The sequence below is a fragment of the Ascaphus truei genome, chromosome 1, assembly GCF_040206685.1.
Source record: "Ascaphus truei isolate aAscTru1 chromosome 1, aAscTru1.hap1, whole genome shotgun sequence".
Lineage (NCBI taxonomy): Eukaryota > Metazoa > Chordata > Amphibia > Anura > Ascaphidae > Ascaphus > Ascaphus truei.
In genome coordinates this window covers 511,023,464-511,047,463 of record NC_134483.1, presented here as the reverse complement: position 1 = coordinate 511,047,463, position 24,000 = coordinate 511,023,464, and the positions used below count along the sequence as shown (strand labels likewise).

Below are 24,000 nucleotides of genomic sequence, written 5' to 3'. Positions count from 1 at the left end.
CCCTTATGTTGTCTGCAATGACAGATAAAGAAAACACACCATTGCGCAGTATACAGACTCAATTGCCCCAACCTTGCTCTTCTCCTGTCCTCCGCGTGGCAGTGAATGTGTCATTCACTGCCACGCGGAGGACAGGAGAAGAGCAAGGTGTCAGAGCTGCTGCACGTTAAATCCCCCTCCTAGGAGCAGAGACTGCAGAGAAGATCTAATAATAACTCGCGGGCACTCACAACGGCCGTTGTGGTGTCTTGCACGAGGCAGACTTTTTACATCAGACTACCAGTCCACACAGACCTCGGACCGAGTTGAAGAGAGCCACCTTAGGAACCACGAGGGGCCCGTGGAGATCAAGGTGGAGGAAAAGAGCTAAAGAACAGATTCTCTCCCCCGAATGAACAAGAAAATATCCTGTAAGTAGGGATTTTCCTCTTCAGGTTGGGGCAATTGAGTCTGTATACTGCGCAATGGTGTGTTTTCTTTATCTGTCATTGCAGACAACATAAGGGAACACGCCTAGAGGAAAATCTACCTCACATTGTTGATGAATCATTCTACTACCAGGACTGACTTTTCAAACAGGACTGTCTTTCGATATGGTACTGTAATTATCATCACCACACTTTGCGCCGGGGACATTTTTTGTATTTGTATTTGTATGGTATTGGATTTGAACAATCCATTGTTTTTTGCCCCCCTTGGCTGCATATGTAATCACATTGTAATCACACAATTGTTGTTATCACACCAATTAGTCTATCACTTGGATCAAGCGCTGGTAGAGAGTTTTTTTTAGTTAGTTTTGTTACTCTTATGGATTGCAGTCAGGCCCATCATTTCTTATATTTTATAAAGTCCTCCCACTAAGTGGTGACCTGTTTGTCACCTCTCTCTGTGATGCACAAGTGATCAATCAAGAATGTCAGTTTTCTCTGAGGCTGACAGCCCAGGATCTGGCGATCGTCCACAGCCTGCTAAACTGTAAATTTTTCACTTTTAGTAGGCCCTCACTGATGACCCCCAAATTAAGTCTTCTTTGAAGATAAACAAAGACACAGGAAGTGGCTTGATTTGTCATAAAAACAATTTCTTTGTATTTTTTAGTCAAACTGTAGCCACATTAACTCCTGAAGTACCAGGTTGATTCAAATACTTACTATCTCCCGCTATTTTTATTACAACAACCAAAACATACCACTAACGTTTTTATTGACAAACGAGGAGTGCTACTACTATTTTTATTAATCTCATTTACAACATGGTAAATGGTGTTGGCCATTGAGGACTGGAGTTGGATACTCCTGTACTACAGCTTGGTTTAAAATAAGTTAAATTATGAATAACTACATTTTATTGATACTTAGTCCTTTTTATTTATATTTTAATCATACAGTGAAAACATTCAGATTACAGAGTATCTTAATCTGGGTGCAGCAGACATGTGGACAGCAGGCATGCGGCGTGTCTAATATACTGCAGGTCAAAAAAGATCTTAATATCAGTAATAGAACACCATTGAATCATCCCAAGTATTTGACGTCATGGTTTTCTTGTGTGTCTCCTTGCTCATTGTTCTGTATTGGTGTGCTGTGCAACAGTCCCTTCCTGTGATGTTAACAAAACACACAAAACCCCAGAAAGCTCTTTTTGGGAACCCCTGTGTCATGGGAGGGGGGGGTTGGCCCGGTATTAAAGGGGTTACACCCCATTTGGCCACCCCCTGGTATGGGCAAATGTGAAAATTGTGATTTCCCCATTGACTTCAATGGCGGAGTTGCTCCATTGAAAGCCTATAGCGGCGGAGCCCATTGATTTCAATGGAAGAGTGAAATGCAGTGATTTCTTTTAGCTTATAGCTGAGAATCCTGCATTAAAGTTAACAGGTGATTTTAACTTGTTTTTTGTATCTCCGGTTTTGGGGGTCGTGGAAGGCTGATATTTGGCCACTATGGCAAAGGTCCTCCGGCATGAGGACCTGGCAAATTTCAGCCCGCTCAGACCCACAGAACGGATTATTTTAATAAGTGTAGATATTAAAGAATATACTGTTTTGCAAGGCTAGTATAAAAGCTCGGGAAAGTTACTGGTTCTGCTTTATGTTAATGTTCAGGAGGGCGACTCTTTGTCTACAACTGCCCCCCTGATGAAAGACTTGACCACTCTTATTGTGTACAATAAGGCGGAGAAACGCAGAGCCTGTTTGGTCTGTAAGTGCCATAATTCACACTTACAGACAAAAGGGTTTCCTAACCAGATACAAGTCTGGTAGACTTTCAGGCGCCCAAGGTTAGGGTATGGGGCTGAAACTCCATTTAAACGAATGTAAGCCCTATACCCAGTGTCTTTCGTGATGTCTTCATTTGTATCCTGTATTGCTGAATGAATTGCCAATCCTGTACCTGATTGCTTCATTGTCCAAGCCCTAAGTAAGTGCTATTTCTTGTCTGTTATTTGTATCATCTTGTGTGTTCTCCTTCTTTAAGGAATAAACTATATTTATTATATCTAAGTCGTGTTCAATTCAACCCAGATATTTTGTGTATATTATATCCTATTACAAGTTACTGTGACACCCTGAGCCCCCACAAAATATATATGTATATAAGTGTCAAAAAGGAGAGCTATTGAGCGTGGCATATGTATACAACAGACGACAGAGAAGCCCAATGCTACATCCAACATGACAAAAATACTTATATATTCTCTTGAAAAAGGGTCATTTAGTTTAACCCTTTGGCCAAAGTCCTAACACTCCTAGATAAAATACTAATATACCTCTAGGATTCCTGTGATGTCACTTATGACAATTGCTGTGACAGACACCATTGAGCGGGATGACGGTTTTGAAAAGCGTATTATTTCGATGTGAAGTTCTCCTTTGAGAAGGATTTTTTTTTAATCGCCAATATTAGAGGCATTTTTGCAGAAGGGTAATATTACATTGTCTGCGGGTTATCCAGGGAAAGTGAATAGTTCTGTGAAATGAATTTATTATGATACCTCGAACGTCCTTTACAATGAATGACAGAACCAAAATGGCAAAACTGCTGTTCTGCTTTTGTTTTGTTTTTTAATTGGTCACAATGTCCGTACGCTATAACTCTAAGGTTACAAAACAACAAAAAAAATATTTAAAAAAATAAATAACAAGAAGAGTAGAAGTGTTAAATGTTAAGGATGTGGCCTACATTTAAATTTTTCACTTGGATCTCCCCTGTTCCATAGTTTAGCCTTAATTTTAGTGTGTGCAGCCATATCTGGGCTCAGGCTTTGATTCGTGTTCGCCATCTGGTGACGTCATAGTTTTGACGCCGCCGAGCAACATGTGCACTGAAGGCAGGAAGCAGCCGGAGGAGACAGGGAGGCGTGGCCGGGAGCGGATCGCCCTCATTGGCTGAACCGCTCACGTGACGCGGCTGTCGCCTGCAGAAAACAAAATCCCAGGTCTGTTCCCTGGTCTGCCGCCCTGCAGTTCGTGTCTGTGCGCGCGTGCCGCGCTTGGTAACTAAACTTTCATTGTATTGTAGCAATCTGATTTTGAGCGGCGCTGCCAGCCGCTTTTGGTATAATCACAGCCCGTGTAAGAAGTGCACAGCCAGTGAACTTTTTACATGGAGGGAGGCCTCCGCTCAGCTTACAAAGTAATTAAATACGTACTAGAGGGGTGCGAGGGAATGTGCACTATACTTGTAAACAGGAGAGAAAAGAATCCCTATTGCAAGCACTATGCCTCTACTAATTAAATAATAATATATAATGTTTTATTGTGAATTAATTAACGAAAGCGAGAAAAAGTTTTCTCTCTTTCGGTAATTAATTCACATTAAAACATTATATATTATTATTTCATTAATAGGGGCAGAGTGCTTGCAATAGGCATTCTTTTCTCTCCTGTTTACAAGCACAGCAAGTAACCCACTCAGGGAAAGCGTCTTCACCCTTTGGACTAGGCCATTCCTTACATGGCCCCTCTGGCAGTGAAATTGTGTTAAAAACAGCAATTCGGCTGCGGTTCTAATAAGATAAAGAGCACTGTGAACTGATTTGCTCCTGGAGGTGTCATTGAGCTCTGTAATGCTGTGCTGCTGGTATTGTTTTAAAAGCGGATTGATGTTGGCACAGGGAGCCTTTCATCTCTCTGCTGCCAATTCAGATGTTTTTCAGCCCACACAAACTTGATGCTGATTTAAAAGGCTTTTCTGAAGGGTGCGTGGACTCACGCCTTCGGCGCCAGACTGGGGCCTGCATGGCAGTGCATTTTCCAAGCGATTTAACCCTTTTGCTGCCGGAAGGGGCCTGACAGATGTGTGGCAGGCCCCTCTGGCAGCAAAAGAGTTAATCCGTTGAGTGCCCCATTGGCATTGGGGTAACATCATATTAAGTAGCACTAAGACGCTGCTCCAACATCATGGACGTGTTGCTCGTTTCTAGTGCAGATCGTGACTTCAGCTCTGAGGACCTACTCTTCAGTACACTAGCGATCACATGACCGAAGAGGGATCATACAAGAGAGTATCGTATGACTGATGAACAAAAGATGGTGGCATGGAAGTGAATGCTCTTCTGTGGCAAGGTGAAACACTGGAGAAGAATTGGGTCACATTCTGATAAGTAGCTCCCATCGCAGGGTAAATAAAGAGGGACAATATTTTCCATCCGCAAGAAGTTAAAGAATACCTCTTAAATACCAACCTCGGAAAAGAACAGCCACCCTTGGGCTTATTCATCCTTGTAACAGGGTCTTCTCCCTGTTTAAATAAAGCAGGCTCAGAGAACTGAGAATCCAACAGAGAGAGAATCTCCACCTGGACTAATGAGAGCTCTGTAAAAAGCCTGATGTGAGAAACAGGAGAGAGATTCCTTAGCTCACATTTGGGCTGACAGAAGGAGAGCAGAGAAGTCAGCACAAAGGCTGTGCTGAGATCCAGACACCCAGACACCTATATTTCCTGGACACAGAGGACCCAGGAACCTGCCAGAGACTGACATGGAGGGCCACCTGCTTAAGGTACCTCCTGAGACTTTGGGGTGATAAGCTGGTATTAGGAATATCCCTCAAGTCCTACAGATAGGGTCTGGGGAAGTAAGTTAGCCCTTATAAAGGGATAGGAGTTTGTTATTTTGTTGTTTTTGTATGTTTTGCCTGGATAAAGGAACAAGCTCAATAAAGCCAAGATATAATTGCACCCAAATCGGTCTCCATTATATGTACCTCTGCACACGTCTCTTACAATCCTCTTCTCTTTTTTTCATGACTAACAAAGCTGGGAATGTCCTTCCTCTTCAATGGGATTTTCATCCTGAGGCTGTTGGGGTTCACACTTCACCAGGTATTATAGGGGTCAGGGTAGCCGTCTTTTGAGAAGTCTGGACTCGTACAACATCAGATTAGTGTTCATTCGATCATAACCTTCATTCAGAATGTGACCATACTACCCAAAGAAATTCATTTGTTAAAGTATACCAAATGATCCTGTAGAATGTCAAGCATTAAAAGTAAATATAAATGTGCTAAAGAAGAAAAGAGCCATTATACCTGTGACTTCTGATTTAAAGAGGTCATGGGGTATAAGTTTGGTGCTGAAAGTCAACAGAGGGTTCAAAGCTATTCTCAATCATCCAATACCTCAACAAATAATTGAATATAAAATACTTTAAAATTGAGTAAACTAAAGAATTAAAGAAATCGGCAGTAGATATTTCGTGCAGCCTTTGGCATAAGGGACACATATCTACATATTCCAATATGCCAGTCAACGCTTCCTATGTTTCGCAGTTGGAAAGCAACAATTCGAATGCAGGATACTACCATTCGGCCTCCCCAGTCCACCCAGAACCTTCACAGAGGTGTGTGGTAGTAACAGCACATCTAAGAAGTCTTTCCATATCTGAACGATAGGCTTATAAAAGCATAGTCATAACCCAGCAACATGTAGTCAGACTTGCGGTCCCAGGGACGGCAGCATCAAATGCTAAATCAAGTGGCTCCGGGGACATTAAGAGCCGCAGCTGCCTGTCGGGGTTGGGGGGTTGTTCTTTAGAATGGGACCCCCATAAAGAGATTTCTAAAGAGATGCTACAGTCCGGATTTCACGACTTACCCCGGCAGTGCGAACATCTGTAGATAAGGTCGGTCTTTCAAGTGTTACAGCAACGTGGATGGATTGTAAACTGGCAAAAACTCAGACAATCCCTTTACAAGATCTTGTGCTCTTTAACAAAGCTCTCTTATTGCTCCAAATAATGCAAACATTGGCTGCATTCGCATAGGCACAAAGTCAGAATTCATCACCGCTGGAAACTGTATGTGGCTCCAGGTCTTCATGTCCGCGCCAGTAGACTCCGTACGATGGGCAAGATTACACTTGTCCTTTTTCCAAATACATTTTTGAAAACCTGAGACCAGAATGTTAACAATCCTAGAGGGAATATTCCCTCAACTAGTGAGTACAGTAATCCAATCTTTCAGCAGTGGTGCCACTAGACGGAATATACTGAATCAGTCTTTACAGACAAGATTCTGTCCGGTTCGTGACTACACTCAGGTGTTTATGGACCAAGATGGCTGGTCAGCATTCAGTGATTTAAGTCATTCAGTTTTTAACCAGAAAACCATTATTATAATCTCTGACAACAAGGCGCTGGTAGCCTATGTAGGAAACAAGGAGGTGCCACGATATTAGCCAGATTGTTCACCAAGTTCCATGAAGGATCGGTTTGGAGAAGGTACACGCTGTCATTCCAGTGGAAGTTCAAGCTAACGTATTTTCATCCCGTACAAATGATGCCACAAGTGCTCGGAAAAATAAAGGAAAGCAGAGCAATGGTAATTCTGATAGCACCCCATCGACCATGGAGATCCTAGTATCCAACCTACTGAAAAATGAAATGTTGCTGTTGCACCCCCTCGGAAACTTCCATTAATCCCGAATCTTCTCTCTCAAGCACCAGTCTTGCATCCGGAGTTGGCAAGTTTGGCGCTAAAGGCCTGGCTGCTGAGAAGAACGTTTTATTAAGTAAAAGCTACTTGATGAAGGTGGTGAATATTAGAAAAGTCCAAAAACTTGAATACCCTTTTCAAATCAAGAAAGCCGTCTACATCTAAGGCATATTGGAGAGCATGGAGAGCATTATTTGTATTTTGCCAGGAAAGGCACACGGATCTCCACAAATCTTCAATACCATTAATTATGGATTTTCTTCAATCCAGAATGGCAAATGGCTTGATCAAAAGTTCCTTAAAGGTACAGAGTTCAGCATTAGGGGCATTACTGTGATAATTGGATGGCACTCCATTGACGCAACACCAGGTAAGGTTCATGAAAGCAATCGATAGGATAAAACCAGCATTTAAACAACCAATATAAACTTGGGATCTACAATTTTAAGATGGATTACAAAACACATTTAAAAAGAGAGAGAGAGGTGGGTGAGAGAGAGAGGTGGGTGAGAGAGAGAGGTGGGTGAGAGAGAGAGGAGGTGGGTGAGAGAGAGAGGAGGTGGGTGAGAGAGAGAGGAGGTGGGTGAGAGAGAGAGGAGGTGGGTGAGAGAGAGAGGAGGTGGGTGAGAGAGAGAGGAGGTGGGTGGGTGGGGAGAGACGAGGTGGGTGGGTGGGGAGAGACGAGGTGGGTGGGTGGGGAGAGACGAGGTGGGTGGGTGGGTGGGGAGAGACGAGGTGGGTGGGTGGGTGGGGAGAGACGAGGTGGGTGGGTGGGGAGAGACGGTGGGTGAGAGAAAGGTGGGGGGAGATCGTGAGAGAGAGGTGGGGGGAGACTGGGTGAGTTCAGCGAGGAGAGGAGAGGGGAGGGAGATGTTATCGGTTATATGGTGAAAGACCCTTGATGTGTATCAAGTTCTGCACCACTGCTCTATATACAGTTCGTGTTACAAGATAAGATAAACTGAAATATGATTACTGTGTGACCATACAGTGTGTTAACATATTTTCCAGGATTAATCCTTTTAGCATGTGGTTAACATATACAGTCACTCTTTATCTGGGGCAATTTCATGTTTAGTTAGAAAATTAACAACTGTTCTATATTGTCGCTGAAAAATAGTTGTTCATCCTAGTTCAAGTCATAGGCTGCGCTTATAGTGCCTGACGATGGTGACGCGACGACGCTGCAAAACAAATCCATTGAATCCGTCGCATGCGCTTATAGTAAGCGCGACGTCGCAACCAAAAATTTTGAAGCCAGTTAAATTTGATTTTTTTTAGAGACAGTCGCCACATGTGACTGTCTCTAAACCAATCACAGAGCGCTGCCCTCGGTGACGTCACTGGCCTTGTCTCCAGCGACATCGCTTAAAACTAAAAGTTTAACTTTCGCCAGTGGTGACGTCATCGGTCGCGTCGCCGGCACTAAAAACACGGCCTAATGGAAGTTGAAGTGATCTTCCTCTGTCTTTCCCTGCCCTGTTCCTGCTAGGTTTCAGATCTTGCATGCTTGCAGGAGTCTTGGCATCACCAGCTTGACATTTGAACGTCTGTTCATCTTGTATTAATCAGCGTTTCAGTGCCATCGTGCTCCATCAGGGCACATGATGTTCAAGCGTTAACCTCCGGCATCTGCTGCCGTGATGGCTCCAAGAGTGATCACATGACCACCCGCGGCTGATGTAAACTTAAGTGTTCGATGTAGTCTGCCTGATCATCCCATAGAAAACAAGCATTTTTGCCGTGACATGTCTGGTTTGTCAATTGGACAATTGGCTGAAAGGGGGGGGGGGCAGGGGGCGGGGGGCATTCTAAAAGTTACGCTGGTGATGCCAAGTCTGCTGCATGTATGTTTCCTAAGAAGATGGCAGACTGTTTCTTTGGCCAGCATGGTTGTATACTATCTGCCGTTGGGTACTCTTTGCCAGGCTTTGTGTTCTAAATCAAGCCCTTTGCAGCCCGAAGGGGCTGGCATTTCTATAATGTATGGCAGACACCTTTTTGACAGTGCAGGTGTTAGAGAGAAGGAAAGGTTTTACTGTACGTGGGCGAGTGTTTTATTCTGGTTCTTGACCAAGAAAAACTGTTTTAAAGGTTTCCCCTCCCCCCCCCCCCTACCCCAAGCAGTCTGTTTTAGAACTCGCCACTTAGTAAGACTTGGGGAAATTATTGTCTGATATTAATGACCAGCTTCTACCTTTGTGTTTTCTTGCTGTAGGCAGAATACGAGGTGGCTCCAGATGAGAAACGCAAAGACCACGGTCTGAAGCTTTTGTGCACGTACTTCAACAAATGGGTGAGATATCATGTTAATTGCACCCACTAATAATGTAAGGAATAAGTGGGCATCTATATTATTAACGCGTCCTGATTTGCAATTTTGCCCATGCTGCTGCTACTGCAATGTACAGCAGCGACAGCAAAAGTGCATGTGAGTCTTGCGAATTTTGGCGAAGTCTGGCAGTGTGAGTTTGTGTCCATTGAGGAATTTAAATACCACGGTTTGGCCCCTGACAGTGACAGAGAGGTCAGTGGTTTTACTGCACCGCAAGATGAAAACACAAGGAGGTGTTTATTGATGCCCATATGTCATTTCTCCTAGTGTGTGGTTTCAGAAATGTGTTGAGGGGAGGAAGCGCATTCCAGGGGCACGTTACAGCTCCCTGTGGCTGACAAGAGGAACAACGAAAAAAAAATAAGTTAAATCAACTTGTAGGGTGTGCAGTATCCACTGTTAGAACAGACAACGGACAGACTGAGCAGACCAACAACTGACCTTAACAGAGCTGGCTGTTAGAAGCGGTAAAAAACAACAGAAAGCGCTGGTGTAACGTGCAACATCAATGGGGTGAGCACAAACAAAACGACACACACACAACTGGATGTTACAGAATCGACAAATAGAACTGACGGTTACAACAAGCAGGACAGGCAGGTGGATTGCAGGTTTGTAGCTCACTGATTTGTGAAATACAGCTTCTGCCAGACTCTCTAGTGGAAGTTCCTGCTCACAGATCTCTGCTCAGAACTACAGAGATTGCCAGATACCTGCAGAACCAGAGTGGAAGAGACAGCCTTGTGCAAGAGCTGAGCATATGCCCTCCAGACCAGGAGTTTGCTTCATGTATGCTCAAGGCTGTTTTCTTTAATGTTTCTTATGCTGAGACAGAGATTAACCCCCTCCTCCCCGCTTATGAACACATTCATATCTCTCAAGACCGGTCAGGGAGAGCCTACAGTAGGTAGCTTGATTGGCACCAAATGGGTTAATGGTTAGATAACACCACTTAATCAACGGTGATGTCATCCATGATCGTCAGTGCCACTGAACCCCTTGGAGCTACTCCACATGGTTTACTCCAATGCCCAACCATAAAAAAGGCAAGACATTTATTTGAATAATGTAAGAAAATAATCCAATCTTTTTTTACTTGTTGGCTTAAAGCTGCCGTCCACGCTGCCTTTTTTTCAATTTTTTTGTTTTTTATGTTTCTTCCCTTTTACCAACACTGTTTTAGTTTTTAAAATCTGATGCTCCGTTTAGGAGATACAGTGTAAGCATTTGCAATATGTTCGGGAGGTTAAAATGGAACTTTCCTAGAGTGTTCTGTGCAGTTTAAAGGTTACCATGGTAACCTCATAACCTCAGAAGCTGGAGATGAACAAAATCATGAATTTTTTTTTTTTTACAGTAAATTTCTTTTTTTTTTTTTTTTTCATCAAGTGACGAAGATTGGGTGTTTAAAAAAATAAACAATGCATTGCCATTTGGGGGGGGGGAGCTTTTTTTTATACTTTATGGTGTGACATTGACTCGGGATCAAAACTGGAGTAGTTCCATGGGTTTGGATGGGTAAGTGGTCTTTTATTATCATTAACCCATTTAGTGCAGATAAGGCTACCTACTGTAGGTTCTTCAGAGGTCCTAGGTAGACACACACACACACACAAAATATATGTCTATTCTACCACCCCAGTGCACCTACCCCCCATCAACTCCCTCCCCGGCCCCGTACTCCTCATCACAACACACCTAACAAATACTGTTCCCCTCTATAGGAATAACTTGCATATTTTTTAGCCAAAGCTGGCTAATAGGGCTGTAGGCCATTGTTCCAATGAAAAAGAAACATGTCATAAGAACAATTTTAAAATATATATATAATTACCCACACACACCCGACAGAACAAAGAAAAGCGCACGCTCCATAGTGTAAAAACGTGTGACATGTTTTAATCTCTAGACCAAGGATAAAATAGATGCTCACAAGAGTCGAGGAGCAGGCTCGCGTTCTCCAACGACGTGATGACGTTATGACCAGCGTGTCACCGCAGAGATCACGTCTTCATCAGTGGCGCTGTTCATATGTCATCATGCATCGGAAGAACGTTGGCGGACGCTATCCTGCTCCACGAGTACTCTAAGGCTTGTTAAATAGCGTTTAGTTGCTATAGCGCAAGCGGTGATGCACGTGGCTAGGGGGCATGGCTCTGACATCACAGCGTTAGGCCGCGCTGTGATTGGCTTGCAGTGCGGCAGCAACGCGAAAATACAAATGTCTTGTATTTTCACAGATCTGCTGCACCAACGCTCAAGGCCGTGCGCGCGCATCTCAAATATAGCAACTGCAGGCTCACACCCTGCAATTATCATTGACGCTCGTGCGCACGCACGCGCACTATATTAAAAGCCTTACAGACATTTGTGGCGACCATGTGGAGTTTACACTTACTGCGGAGTACTTCCAGGAAAAGATCCGCATCGATACCATCTATCATCTGGCTGGTGACTATGAGATTGATTCTCAAACATGCGCTTTAACGCCTGACTCTTATTGTCGTTGCTGGATTTGGGTTATCCTGTGAAAAGCTGCCTTGAGTCTCCATGCATTTATAGTATTCATCAGTTTTCATCTTGTAATTTTTTGGCATTTTATCAAGATTTGGTGAACTAACAATATTGGTCCAATGTGGACAATTGGATTTATATCTCCTTGGTCTATTGTGGACAGTTGGACTTGGTTTTTGTTTGACTTGGGTTTGAGAGCGAGAGCCATCAATCTGCGTGTAATCCTTCATGACAAATATGGTTAAATAAGGGTTCTTCTTTCGTTAGCGATTATACCAGGTATATTTTGCAGTTCCTCCCAAAAATGTAACAGGAGAGAGAAATGGCAGAGCACAACCGGAATCATCCAAAAAAGAGAATTAGGAGGAAAGTGCGTTATCCATAAAAGGGTTTAATAGTCATTGAAGGAAAAAAGGCAAGGCATTACCCTACCAACATGTTTCGTGCTACACAGAGCACTTTATCAAGGCCTTGAAGTTCTGACAGGATTAACATGGACGCTGCAGCAGATTCGTGAGTTTTTCCTGCTTGCTACATGGTTATATTATTCTGCTAAGGTATTCGGGTATTGTTTATTGGGGTGATTATTAGCCTTTGGGTTCCTGGACAACTTGAGTGCCATATATGCTGGTTTACCAACTAGGATACCACACCCAGTACCCTCCCTACAATCAAGGTTACATCCCAGACCTCACACAGGCTTTACCATCATTATTTCATTATTACTATGACTCTACACGGTTCCTAGCACCACGCATTATACTCCTCCTCCCAAAAATGTAGCAGATATATTATAATTTTATTTTTTTTCAAATTGAATTAGGCAAAAAGTTTAGAAATTTTTTGACAATGGAAGAAGAGGTACACAACTTTTTGTCTTTTTTTTTTTTCAGGATTTAATTAATACGGCCCATAAATTCTCATTGATGGCTTTATCCACCATACCACGATACCCTCAAACCGATTTCTATGCTTTTGCGTTTTAACTACTTTTGGCCTGCATATCACTATGTGCACATCTTGGAAAGCTCATTGTGAATGTTTATTAAAAAAAAAACAATTCTTCACGTCTTCTGAAATGCTAAGCAGATGTTTTTGGCCAAGTACAATAGCAACAGGAAATGGGTTTTGAGTGTGTTTTTCAGAGTTTGGCTCTGAATCAAAGCTCACAAAGCTACTACCCGTAAGACCTATTACAAAGAAAATGAATGGTGTGGTAGGTGTATGTAGGTTGCATGTTTAAATCTAAAAAACATTTACATTTTCTTTGAACATTTCAAGATTTATCTTCTGCAAATTGTTTTCCTGACACTAATTGAAGATATACGTGTGTGTACGAAAAAAAAGTTAGCAGAATAAGTGGTAGACTAGAAGTAAAAAAAAAAAAGACAATTTGCAAATACATTCCACCCATGCTGATGTGATGACGTCTATGGTTCTGAGATGTTATACCCCCAAAAATAAATATTCTCCAAGGACAACCGATTGAGTAGAAACCTTCACAATTCACTTATAAATTCATAAACCACTTACAAACGTGTAACTCGGGGAGGTCTTTTCTAGAAAACTAGGTTCGCTTTTTCATTGCCTGCTCTATATACTGTACCCTATTCGCCAGAAGTCTGGGATAGAACGACATGGCCACTGAGAAGACTACTCTCAGGCTGGAACTTGTCATGCAATAGATCAGGGGTGGGGAACGTCAGGCCCGAGGGCCGTATAAGGCCCTCGAAATCATTTGGTCTGGCCCTGCTAAGGCAACTGCTATAACCGGGGTCACGCTAATTTAAAAAAAATGGCCGCCGTGCGCCCGATCGGGAGGAGGGAGGAGGTGGTGTGAGGCGCCGGCAGCCCTACACGATCCCCAGCAGCCACCGTACTAGCCCCAGCAGCCACCGTACTTCCCCCGCAGCAGTCCCTGCACTTCCCCCATGCTTCTCCAGCAGTTCCCCCTGCACTTACCCCAGCATCTGCCCTACACGATCCCCCCAGCAGCAGCAGCAACTACCAGAGGTAGGGGGCGGGGTTCTGTGTGCCTGCATGCCTGCTGTGTGCCTGCCTGTCTGTGTCTGTATGGCCCGCGAACGATGTTATAAATATCCTAATGGCCCTTGGCAGAAAAAAGGTTCCACACCCCTGCATTAGATCATGGGTAGTCAACTCCAGCCCGCAAGACCCTCCAACAGGTCAGGTTTTCAGGATATCCCTGCTTCAGCAAAGGTGATTATTTGAACCACTTGTGCAGGGATAGCCTTAAAACTTGACCTGTTGGTCACTCTTGAGGACTGGAGTTGGCCGCCCAGCTGAAACTGGAAGTCATTAAACAGCCTTAATTCTTGTTTTAGAGAATCCTTGATTGTATATATTTTTTTAATGTTTAAAAGGCAGGCTTCATTTTACCTAAAATATATATTTTTTTTCCCTCTGGGCCCTGTTTCATTAATGTATGGAAATAAATCCTGTACAGATTACGGAAGCCAACTTTTAAACAAGGGGACACATGATATTGTTGGCGAGTGACGTGGTAATAGAGAATTAGCAAACGTTTTACCCCTGCAATTACAACTGGGCTGTCCTGTATTTTGGTCCAGTAAACAATTGGAGGTAATACTGGACATGTGTATGTGTCTGGTATTACCTGTCTGGACCTAGTGACCTGACTGACATGAAGGGGGGGGGGGGGGGCTGGGCAGCTTCCTCTATCCTGATTGACTGCTGCTGTGTAATGCCGCCAATCAGGGGAAGGTGGCAGGGGCCTGGGGGTGGGGCCAAGGAGAGGAGGAAACAGCATGTAGTGGTGAGAGAGGTGTGTGTGTGGCACGCTGCACCTTTGACCAGTGTGTCCAATATTTGTGGAGAAGCCACCTGACAAGCCTACTCGTCCGTCTTCCTAACATCTCCAGTCTACCCCCGACTTGTTATTAAACTGCATGGGATGGGCGTCTCCAAACTAGGGCCAATTTACTGTCCGCACCATTTGGCGATCTGACCGTTTCTACAACTACAGTACCACAGTGTTCAAATTCAGGCCAGTTAGCAATACTAGCCCAGACAGGGGAGTCCACAAAGGTCTGGTATAGGGACTACCGTATAATGGGATCACCCGAGAACCCACTTAGCCGTTTTTACGGCATTTTCATAAAAGTGCTAGCCCTCGAGCGTGTAACAATTCGGTTATCATTGTTAACAATGTTTTCATAAATTAAAGTACGTTTACTTATTTACAGCCAATAGCATAACTTCAAAAAGCACAGTAGCAATTACCGCAGCAAATATACATGCCGTTCCCATTAGGACTTGGCATGGTACCCAAGAATGCCACCGTGAATCCCAAGTTCCAGTGACTTTTGCCGAGCTGCTATACGAGGCACTTTTGTCGAATCTTTATAATTGGGGCCATGTTAAGGGAGACCCATGTGACAATGATTTGGCAGCGATATTTCCGTGACATTAAAAACGGCTAGGGGGGCTTTGACAATTTACTGCATGACGAGGGTAAAAAAGAAACTGTAAATGCATGATTGTGAACCGGGACTGGGGGTGTACCGGTGTAATCACTCCAAAACAATGTTTTTGACGTAAACACTGGAAATCTGATCTCGGTTATGTACTACGCATACTGTGCTTCTCTCCCCGTAGGAATTATGTATTTTAATCAGTAGACAAAAAAATCCATTATTTCCTATGGGAGGAAATGTCAGGCATTTTGTAATCTGCCCCCCTAAGAATGAAGTACTTGTAGGTATTACTACACTATCAATAGGAAGGCAATGGTTACTGGAGATCTAGAACATGGACAATATTCATTGTTGTTTTTGCTGTTGTCGTTAGACATTGGAAGGTACAGTAATTAGCTTTTCTCACTGACTTCATTCTGTTACTTCTATGCAAGGAAATGACAGACAAAAGCCTTTCAATTAAAACGCGGGCGTCTCTGAAGTTGTGCAGCACAAACTGAAAGAAAAGAATGGCTGTAAATAACGTACACGGGTGTATTAAATGGAGCATCAATAGGAAAATGTGCTTTAACATAGGTGTGTGTATATATAAATGTATATATGTGTGTGTGTGTATATATATATATATATATTTATTTTCCCACCCCCCTATCCCCCCAACCCCCTTTCCCCCCAACCCCCTTTCCCGCCCAACCCCCTTTCCCTCCCAACCCCCTTTCCCTCCCAACCCTCTTTTCCCCCAACCCTCTTTTCCCCCAACCCTCTTTTCCCCCAACCCTCTTTTCCCCCAACCCTCTTTTCCCCCAACCCTCTTTTCCCCCAACCCTATTTCCCCCCCAACCCTCTTTCCCCCCAACCCTCTTTCCCCCCAACCCTCTTTCCCCCAACCCTCTTTCCCCCAACCCTCTTTTCCCCCAACCCTATTTCCCCCCAACCCTCTTTTCCCCCCAACCCTCATTTCCCCCAACCCTCTTTCCCCCAACCCTCTTTCCCCCAACCCTCTTTTCCCCCCAACCCTCTTTTCCCCCCAACCCTCTCTTCCCCCCAACCCTCTTTCCCCCACCACCACCCCCTTTTCCTACCCCTCCATCCTCCACCTCCCCACCCTCCCCATCCACTACCCACGCTCCCCCCTCCCCTACTCCACTCCCTCAACTCCTCTTCCCCCCTCCTTACCCCCATCCTCCCCCCTCCTCTCCTTCCACCCCCCTCTTCTTCACAAAAACTCCTACTCCTCCCCCCCCTCATCCTCCCCGACGACCACCCTCCTCCTCCCTGACCTCACCTACACCCTCTCCTTTCACACTATTTACCAAATATCCCCCTATCACTTACCAGCCAAACACTACCCTGTGACTACCTCCCCCCCTCTTACTCACCCTGCCTGCGCACATTTACATCCCGGGCATCGCCGGGTCTATCAGCTTGTATATATATAACGGAAATTGCTGTGTTAGTCAAGTTGCGCTAGTGCAGAATAAATGAGAGTTCTTCAGTATTAGGCGATACCTTTTTCATTTGGACTAACAATTTATGTCAAAGGACAAGCTTTTGAGAGTTCTTCTTTCTTCCTCCGGTCGGCAATACTGATTAACAAAGGAATCTATGGCTAAAATAGGGTTTGGGAGAGCAGAACCCCCCAAAAAAACAACAGATGTATGTTTAAGGTAGGGTGAGAAAGTGTTTGAAGACATTGGAAGGGTAATAAAACGGTGACCAGGAATAGCATGGAGGGGAAAGGGGATGTGGGGGGGAGGGGAGGGCCAGAAGGTATGGGTAGGAACATTGGCAGAGAGGCAGGCAGGATAATTACAAACAATTGTGATAGTATGTGAGAAACCCCATATCCGCATTAAGTCCTCTTGTTTTGGTGTCAAAGAGTCTCATCATTCTGAGCTACAATGTTTTCCGTTCATGGGTGCGTTTAAACATTCCATTGATGTTTTTGATTTTTAAATAATTTATGGAATGATCTGGCTGTGAGAAATGATGTCCCACAGGTGAGCAGTATCTTCTTTCTTCATAGTGTTGTATAGAGAGTCTGTGCATATTCATTCTGCTTTGAAGTTTTTGGCTGGTTTCGCCAATGTAGCATCCTTGGTCACATTTGTTGCATTGAATCATATATACAGCATTCCTGGATGTGCAGCAGTATGATCCTTTAACATTGAGTGTCCCATGGTTGTGACTGGCTGTGGGATTTTGGCATATATGTTTGCAGAGTTTGCAACGGTTTTGTGCCATTATCAGTGTCTTTAAGTTCGTTATGAAGTTTTCTGTTGACTAACTTCTGTTTGAGGTTTGGTGGTTGCCAGAACGCAAGAATAGGAGGTTTGGGAAAGATTTCTTTTAATGTCTCATCCTCTGCCAGCATGGGTTGCAGATCTTTGATTATTTTTCGTATACCCTCTAGGGCAGGGGAGCGCAAACTTTTTGTGCTGCGCCCCCCTGTCACTCTGCCCCGGCTCTCGCGCCCCCCTGCCTACCTTCTTTCGCGTCAGATGACGCTGCGTGGGCTTGTGACGTCAGGTCACATGGTGCCGCGGCGTCTATTGACGCCGCGTTGCCATGGCGACGCAACAGACGGCTGAATCCCGGTAAGTAAATAGTTGCAGGGGCCTCACGCGATCCCCCGGCATTTAATTTAAATGCCTGGGGGAAGAGCGCGGGGCCTCTGCAACTGCCCGCGCCCCCCCAGCACAATCTCCCGCCCCCCCTGGGGGTCGCGCCCCCCACTTTGCGCACCGCTGCTCTAGGGTAGGGTTGTATGTGACCACTAGTGGTATGCGTTTGGTTGTTTCTTTCTGTCTGTATTGTAGCAGGTGTTCTTGTGGGGCTTTTAGTGCAGATGTAATATTTCTGGCAATAGTCTTTGGTTTGTATCCCTTCTGTCTGAACAATTCGGTCAGGGTTGTGAGATGTCTGTTTCTGTGTTCAGAGTTAGAGCATATACGGTGGTATCTTATAGCCTGGCTGTGTATGATATCTTGTTTTGTATGAGTACGATGGAAGCTGGAGTTGTAGAGGTAACTGCATCTGTCTGTTGGTTTCTTGTATACAGATGTGTGTGTAGGTTTGCTGAATAATCCATTTTGAGTTTGATGGATGGAATGAGTTCAGGGACTAATTGTTTTAGGTTTCCTTCACCCTGTGTCGATATTATAAACATGTCATCAATGTATCTGTAGTATTTGTAGGGTTTGTGGGGGCATGTAGTTAGGAATCTTTGTTCAAGATTATATATATCTATATATATAAAAATGAAAATTGTTTGATTGTTAGTAGATGTGGGGATTCTCATTGGTCCGTCGGTCCGCCCGCCCATGCCCCACCTCCCCCACGGCTCTCATTGGCCAAGAGGTACGCTGACATCACGGACACACCTACTCCACTGTGGCACACACAGACACACACACACACATACTGCCACAGACTCCCTCCCCTGCAGACTCACCATACCCCCTGATACCCCCCGAGACTCTGAAGCCTAAACTGAGCCCTCAGCATAGCCTCTGACACTCTCTCCCTGTGGACTCACCCTACCCCCCTGGGATCACCCCTGTGGAGTCACCCACCGACCTTGGTAAGTGTAAACCACTTTCAAACCCTGTCTCTCCCTGCGCCCTTTACTATCCTCTCCACCTCCTCAATCATCATGCCCCACAAGATCATCACTCCGCGCACAGCACGACGATTACTGCGCTCCACCTCTGATGTCCACCCCTCCTCTTACCCGTCCACGCCACTAGCTCATGGCGGCTTCACACTATATATAAGTATATCAAAGACATATCATATCTATATATATAAATGTGAAAATCTTGGTTGTGAGTGTCTGGAGACCATTTGATTGGTCCGTCGGTCCGCCCGCCCTCCCACGGCTCTCATTGGCCGGTGTCTCGCCCCCCCTCCCCCGATGGCCCGCCCCCCCACGGCTCTCATTGGCCAGTCTACTCTAAGCCACTGTTCTACTCACATACCACACTCTCACAAGTGTGGACTGCTCACACCCCAGAAGCTTCCTCATACTGTGTGAGCCTTGACATTTGTGAGCCTACCCTGCGGATTACATCCGTAACAAACACACAAACACACACACACCCCTGGAGACGCTGACCACGACACCAAAAGTAAGTACAACACTCTCCCCCTCTCACCCCTCCGGACTTGACCCCCCCCACCCCCACTACTATCACCCCTCAGGCCCTCCTTAACGGCTGTCCGCCCCAGCTCTGTTTTTGCCTTTCCCAAGCTCCGTTTTTGCCCCTCAGCTCCGTTTTTGCCCCTCCCCCCAGCTCAGTTTTTGCCCCTCCCCCAGCTCCGTTTTTGCCCCTCCCCGCCCAGCTCCGTTTATGCCCCTCCCCCCAGCTCCGTTTTGCCCCTCCCCAGCTCCGTTTTTGCCCCTCCCCCAGCTCCGTTTTTGCCCCTCCCCCAGCTCCGTTTTTTCCACTCCCAGCTCCGTTTTTGACCCCCCCAGCTCCGTTTTGCCCCTCCCCCCAGCTCCGTTTTTGACTCCCCCAGCTCCGTTTTTGCCCCTCCCCCAGCTCCGTTTTTGACCCCCCAGCTATTTTTGACCCCGCCCCCAAACACACACACACTGATAGACACAGTGACAGTGTCTGTGACACACATAGTGACGCCCCTGCCTTTCCCCCCCCTTTCCCCCGCCCCTGCCTTTCTCCCCCTCCTTCCCCCCGCTCCTGCCTTTCCCCCTCCTTTCCCCCCCGCCCCTGCCTTTCCCCCTCCTTTCCCCCCCGCCCCTGCCTTTCCCCCGCCCCTGCCTTGCCCCCGCCCATGCCTTCCCCCCCCCCGCACCTGACTTTCCCACCCCGTGCCTGACTTCCCCCCCCTGCACCTGCCTTCCCGCCCCTGCCTTTCACCCACCCGCCGCCCCTAAACCCACCCGCCTTCCGCCCCTGCCTTTCACCCACCTGACGCCCGCCCTCCAGCCTCTGTCTTTCACCCACCCGACGCCCGCCCTCCCCTGCCTTTCACCCACCCGACGCCCGCCCTCCCCTGCCTTTCACCCACCCGACGCCCGCCCTCCCCTGCCTTTCACCCACCCGACGCTCGCCCTTCCCTGCCTTTCACCCGCCCGCACTCCCGCCTCTGCTTTTCACCCGCCCGCCCCTGCTTTTCACCCGCCCGCCCTGCTTTTCACCCACCACCCGCCCGCCCCTGCCTTTTATCCACCACCCGCCCCTGCCTTTCACCAACCACCCGCCCGCCCCTGCTTTTCACCCTCCCGCCCCTGCCTTTCACCCACCCGCCACCACCCGCCTCTGCCTTTCACCCACTCCCCGCCCACACTCCCGCCGTCCTCCCGCCGCCTCACACCCCTGCGCCCCACTGCCACCGCCTGCACTCAACAGACACCTGCCGCCTCTCGCCCACCTGCCACACTCGACACACATCCGCCGCCTCTCACCCACCCGACACACTCGACACACACCTGCCGCCTCCCGCCCCTAAGCACCGACATCACTGACCAGCTGCCGCACCCACTCCCCACCCGGCGCCTCCCGCCTCACACCCACCCGCCGCATTCACACCCCTACGCACCGACATCGCTGACCAGCCGATGCACGCACTCACCAGACACCCTCCGCCTCACACCCTAGCGGGAGCCCCACCCAAAGTCAGCACTCACTACCCACCCGCCACCCGTACTGAACACCCACCCGCCGCCTCACACCCGCTCACACCCGAGCGGGACACACACCTCACATTTTTACATCACTTATGTCACCAAAATATACATTGTACTGTGGTGTGTTTACAATAAACCATTTTTAAACAACATCGTATTACATTTTCTTCCATGTTTCTTTTCAACATCATTATACAACCATTCCACCAATAGTCAACCTATTGTTCCCCTATTTATAACTAATACTACCTATTACGCATTTACATCCCGGGCATCCCGGGCAACGCCGGGTATATCAGCTAGTTACCAATGTAAATAAATTCTATTCAGACTATCCATAGTGAAACATTGGCTTAAAATTAATTATCAGATGATATTACTTAAGAGATGACCAATATTAATATAAATGTTAGGAGTGATTCTTTTGAAGAGTATATTTTTTGGGGATATTTAATATCACATGAGATCCATATTAGATGAATTTTACACCTCTTAAAGGGATAAGTTGGAATCTACATTTTACAATATTAAGCGTTACACAAAATGGCTGCTGTGATCTCCTCACTAACTGTCATTTAATGCCTAAAGATATTGTTATTTATTTGCTTTCACATGCTAATATGCAGTGGTCTTATTATATGTTGCACCTGTATGTAGAAATGAATCTGTCTTTACACAAAATGGCTGCTGTGACAATCTCCTCACTAACTGTCATGTAATGGCTACTAAAATTTTGGCTCCGCCCCTTATTGACATTTTACCAATCAGAACTTTCTCAGTTGGTGTGTAGTTGGCCTACATTTATTACTCGGGCATTGTAGTTGTGGTTTTGTTTTTATATCTTTGCTCCAACTGGAACTACTTTAGAAACAATCATTACAATAAACATACACTTTGCTCATATTTGCTCAAGTACATGTTCGTTGTACTGTTGTTTGTTTACAAACAAACTTTTTTCAACAACATCCTTTTTCTTTACATCCCGGGCAACGCCGGGTACACACACACACACACACACACACACACACCACACCACACCACACCACACCACACCACACCACACACACCTTTTCAACTGAAGAAGAGTTGGCAGTGATGGGATAATGCTCTGATGGCTATTTTTTTTAAGGAGATCTCGTCTTGCCCTTTACAAAGCTGTTTTTATTTGTAGTATTTGATGCTCTGATCGGGAGATATACATGTCCGGGAGGTTAAAATGGAGCACTCCCCAGAGTTCAGTGCAGTCATAAGGCTACTTTTTTTTTTTTTTTTTTTTAAGAGCAGGTTATGCTTAGGAAGGGGCTAACATATGAATTCAGTTCATATAGTCTTCTGGTTGGGATTGCTGCTTTAAACCCTTCAGCTCGCTGTTAGAAGTGCTCTTCTGGGATTTATTAGAAATTCAATCTTCAAACAAACCCTGTTAATATTTTCAGCGTTCCAATTTCTCCACTATAAGAAAATTGCCAAGTTATAGAAAAACTAGACTTTGAAATCATTGAGGAAACCCCCATTTGACAGATGTACGTGCACTTGGAATGGAATGAAGGGAAATTTACTCACAACTCCGTGGGCTCCTGGCTTTTGTTTTAGGGGGATTTTATTGCCCCCGTTCAGTTTTAATGCTGCCAACTCTCAGATGCTGCAAATTGCCTTTTCGTTTCACAAAGTATATATCCATATTGCAACCGTCTCCAGGGAAGGTCCCCCATCGGACTGATACTTTATACAATATGATATATTGTATAGTAAAGGTTGCCACACTTTTTTGGTGGTATTTTTGAGCCATGGTCATTTTATAATCCATGTTTTAATTTGATGGATGTACAGGGCTTTCTTTTTGATCCTGCATCCATATGTCAACGTGACCTAATGTCTATGATTTGAGCAAGTCACCCAGATTTATCACCAATGTTCGTGCCATCGGTTCAAGTTGGTCTTAGGCCAGTACCGTTAAACTTTGTAGCACAGAAAAGGATATAATGCAGTGTACTTGTGCCTTAGGCCTGGGACATGGTACAGCAGGCCGTGCTGAGCCGTGCTGAGCAGATGCACTTACCCCCTGCATCTGTGATCAGCGCGGCTTGAGCAGCCGCTTCCGCATGCGTGCAGAGGCTCAGAAATTTTCAGCAGACAGCCAGGTTTGAATTTCGGCACTGAGGGGAGCGGAGGAGCGGTCACGTGACCGCAACCATCCAATGGGAACGAGGGACTAGCCCCGCCTCCCACCTCGCCTGCCAGGACGCAAAAAAGCCCCAGCTTGAGCAGACGAGGCAGAGCAGGAGTGCGGCTCAGCGCGGCCCGAGGCACCATGCCCGAGGCCGTATACTTCACATCTTTGACGTATTTTTGGGCTTGAGCAAAGCTCTAGAACTGAAGACTGGCCAAGATGCAATCGGTTTAATCTTTTACTTTTTGTTCGTGTTTTTTTTGGGGGGGTGGGGGGTGGGGGGGAAGGGATCTTTCTCTCAAGGTTTGTGCCCACTGTACATGCTACTTTTTTGATTTTGTATAAACATTTTTGTTGCAAAAGGTAACATTCCTGTGTCTTTCGCTAGTGGAAAAGTCAGGTGGTCCTCTTACTACTTTGGGCTGATTCTATTGTGGACCCCTGAAGGTCAAATGCGATGAGGGAAAAGGAACAGTCACAGTAACGTTGAGATATCTGAAACGGTGCATGAGGCTCAACAACCAGTAAGGATCAACTGGGCACTAAATAACAAGTGGGCACTCCAGGGGTCTTGCCAAGTGTGTAGTGTTTTATTCCAGGATCATGGAAGGTCTAGGCCTGGTCTCTTCATGTGCATTTTAGGTTGGTTTGATTCTGTATGGGGGACCAGTGTGTGCCCGAAACCCAGAGCCCAGTGCTTAATCCAGTGGTTCAGAATCATTTTAAATCGGACCCCACCAAAGGCATTTATTTTGCCTTCAGGTTACTCTGCCTATTTGTCACTCTGTGCCCCTCTCCCTCCCCCCCCCGCCTACTATCCCCCAGTATGTACATCCGTTTTATCACTATGAGCTCCCCTTTCTTCTGCCCAAAAGGGGGTTGGGAAACATTGGTTATATATGGATTATACCGCAATCGTACATTACCTGCAATGTA

At 45.8% G+C, this 24,000-nt stretch overlaps 1 protein-coding gene across 13 annotated transcripts in view; it reads left to right on the top strand.

The window, feature by feature from the left end:
* The window catches only part of GRK4 (G protein-coupled receptor kinase 4), a 186,055-nt gene that overhangs the window by 97,694 nt on the left and 64,361 nt on the right, over positions 1-24,000 (top strand). For 8 of the 13 annotated variants that reach the window (XM_075570359.1, XM_075570342.1, XM_075570307.1 and 5 more), the window contains one exon: positions 9,156-9,233. The exons of 1 other annotated variant lie outside the window; for it this stretch is intronic. In XM_075570359.1, coding sequence (XP_075426474.1) covers positions 9,156-9,233 — 78 coding nt within the window. Of the gene's footprint in view, positions 1-183; positions 597-9,155; positions 9,234-16,887; positions 16,912-24,000 lie in introns of those variants that run through there. 4 more of the 13 variants (XM_075570376.1, XM_075570368.1, XM_075570387.1 and 1 more) reach the window with 2 other exon arrangements.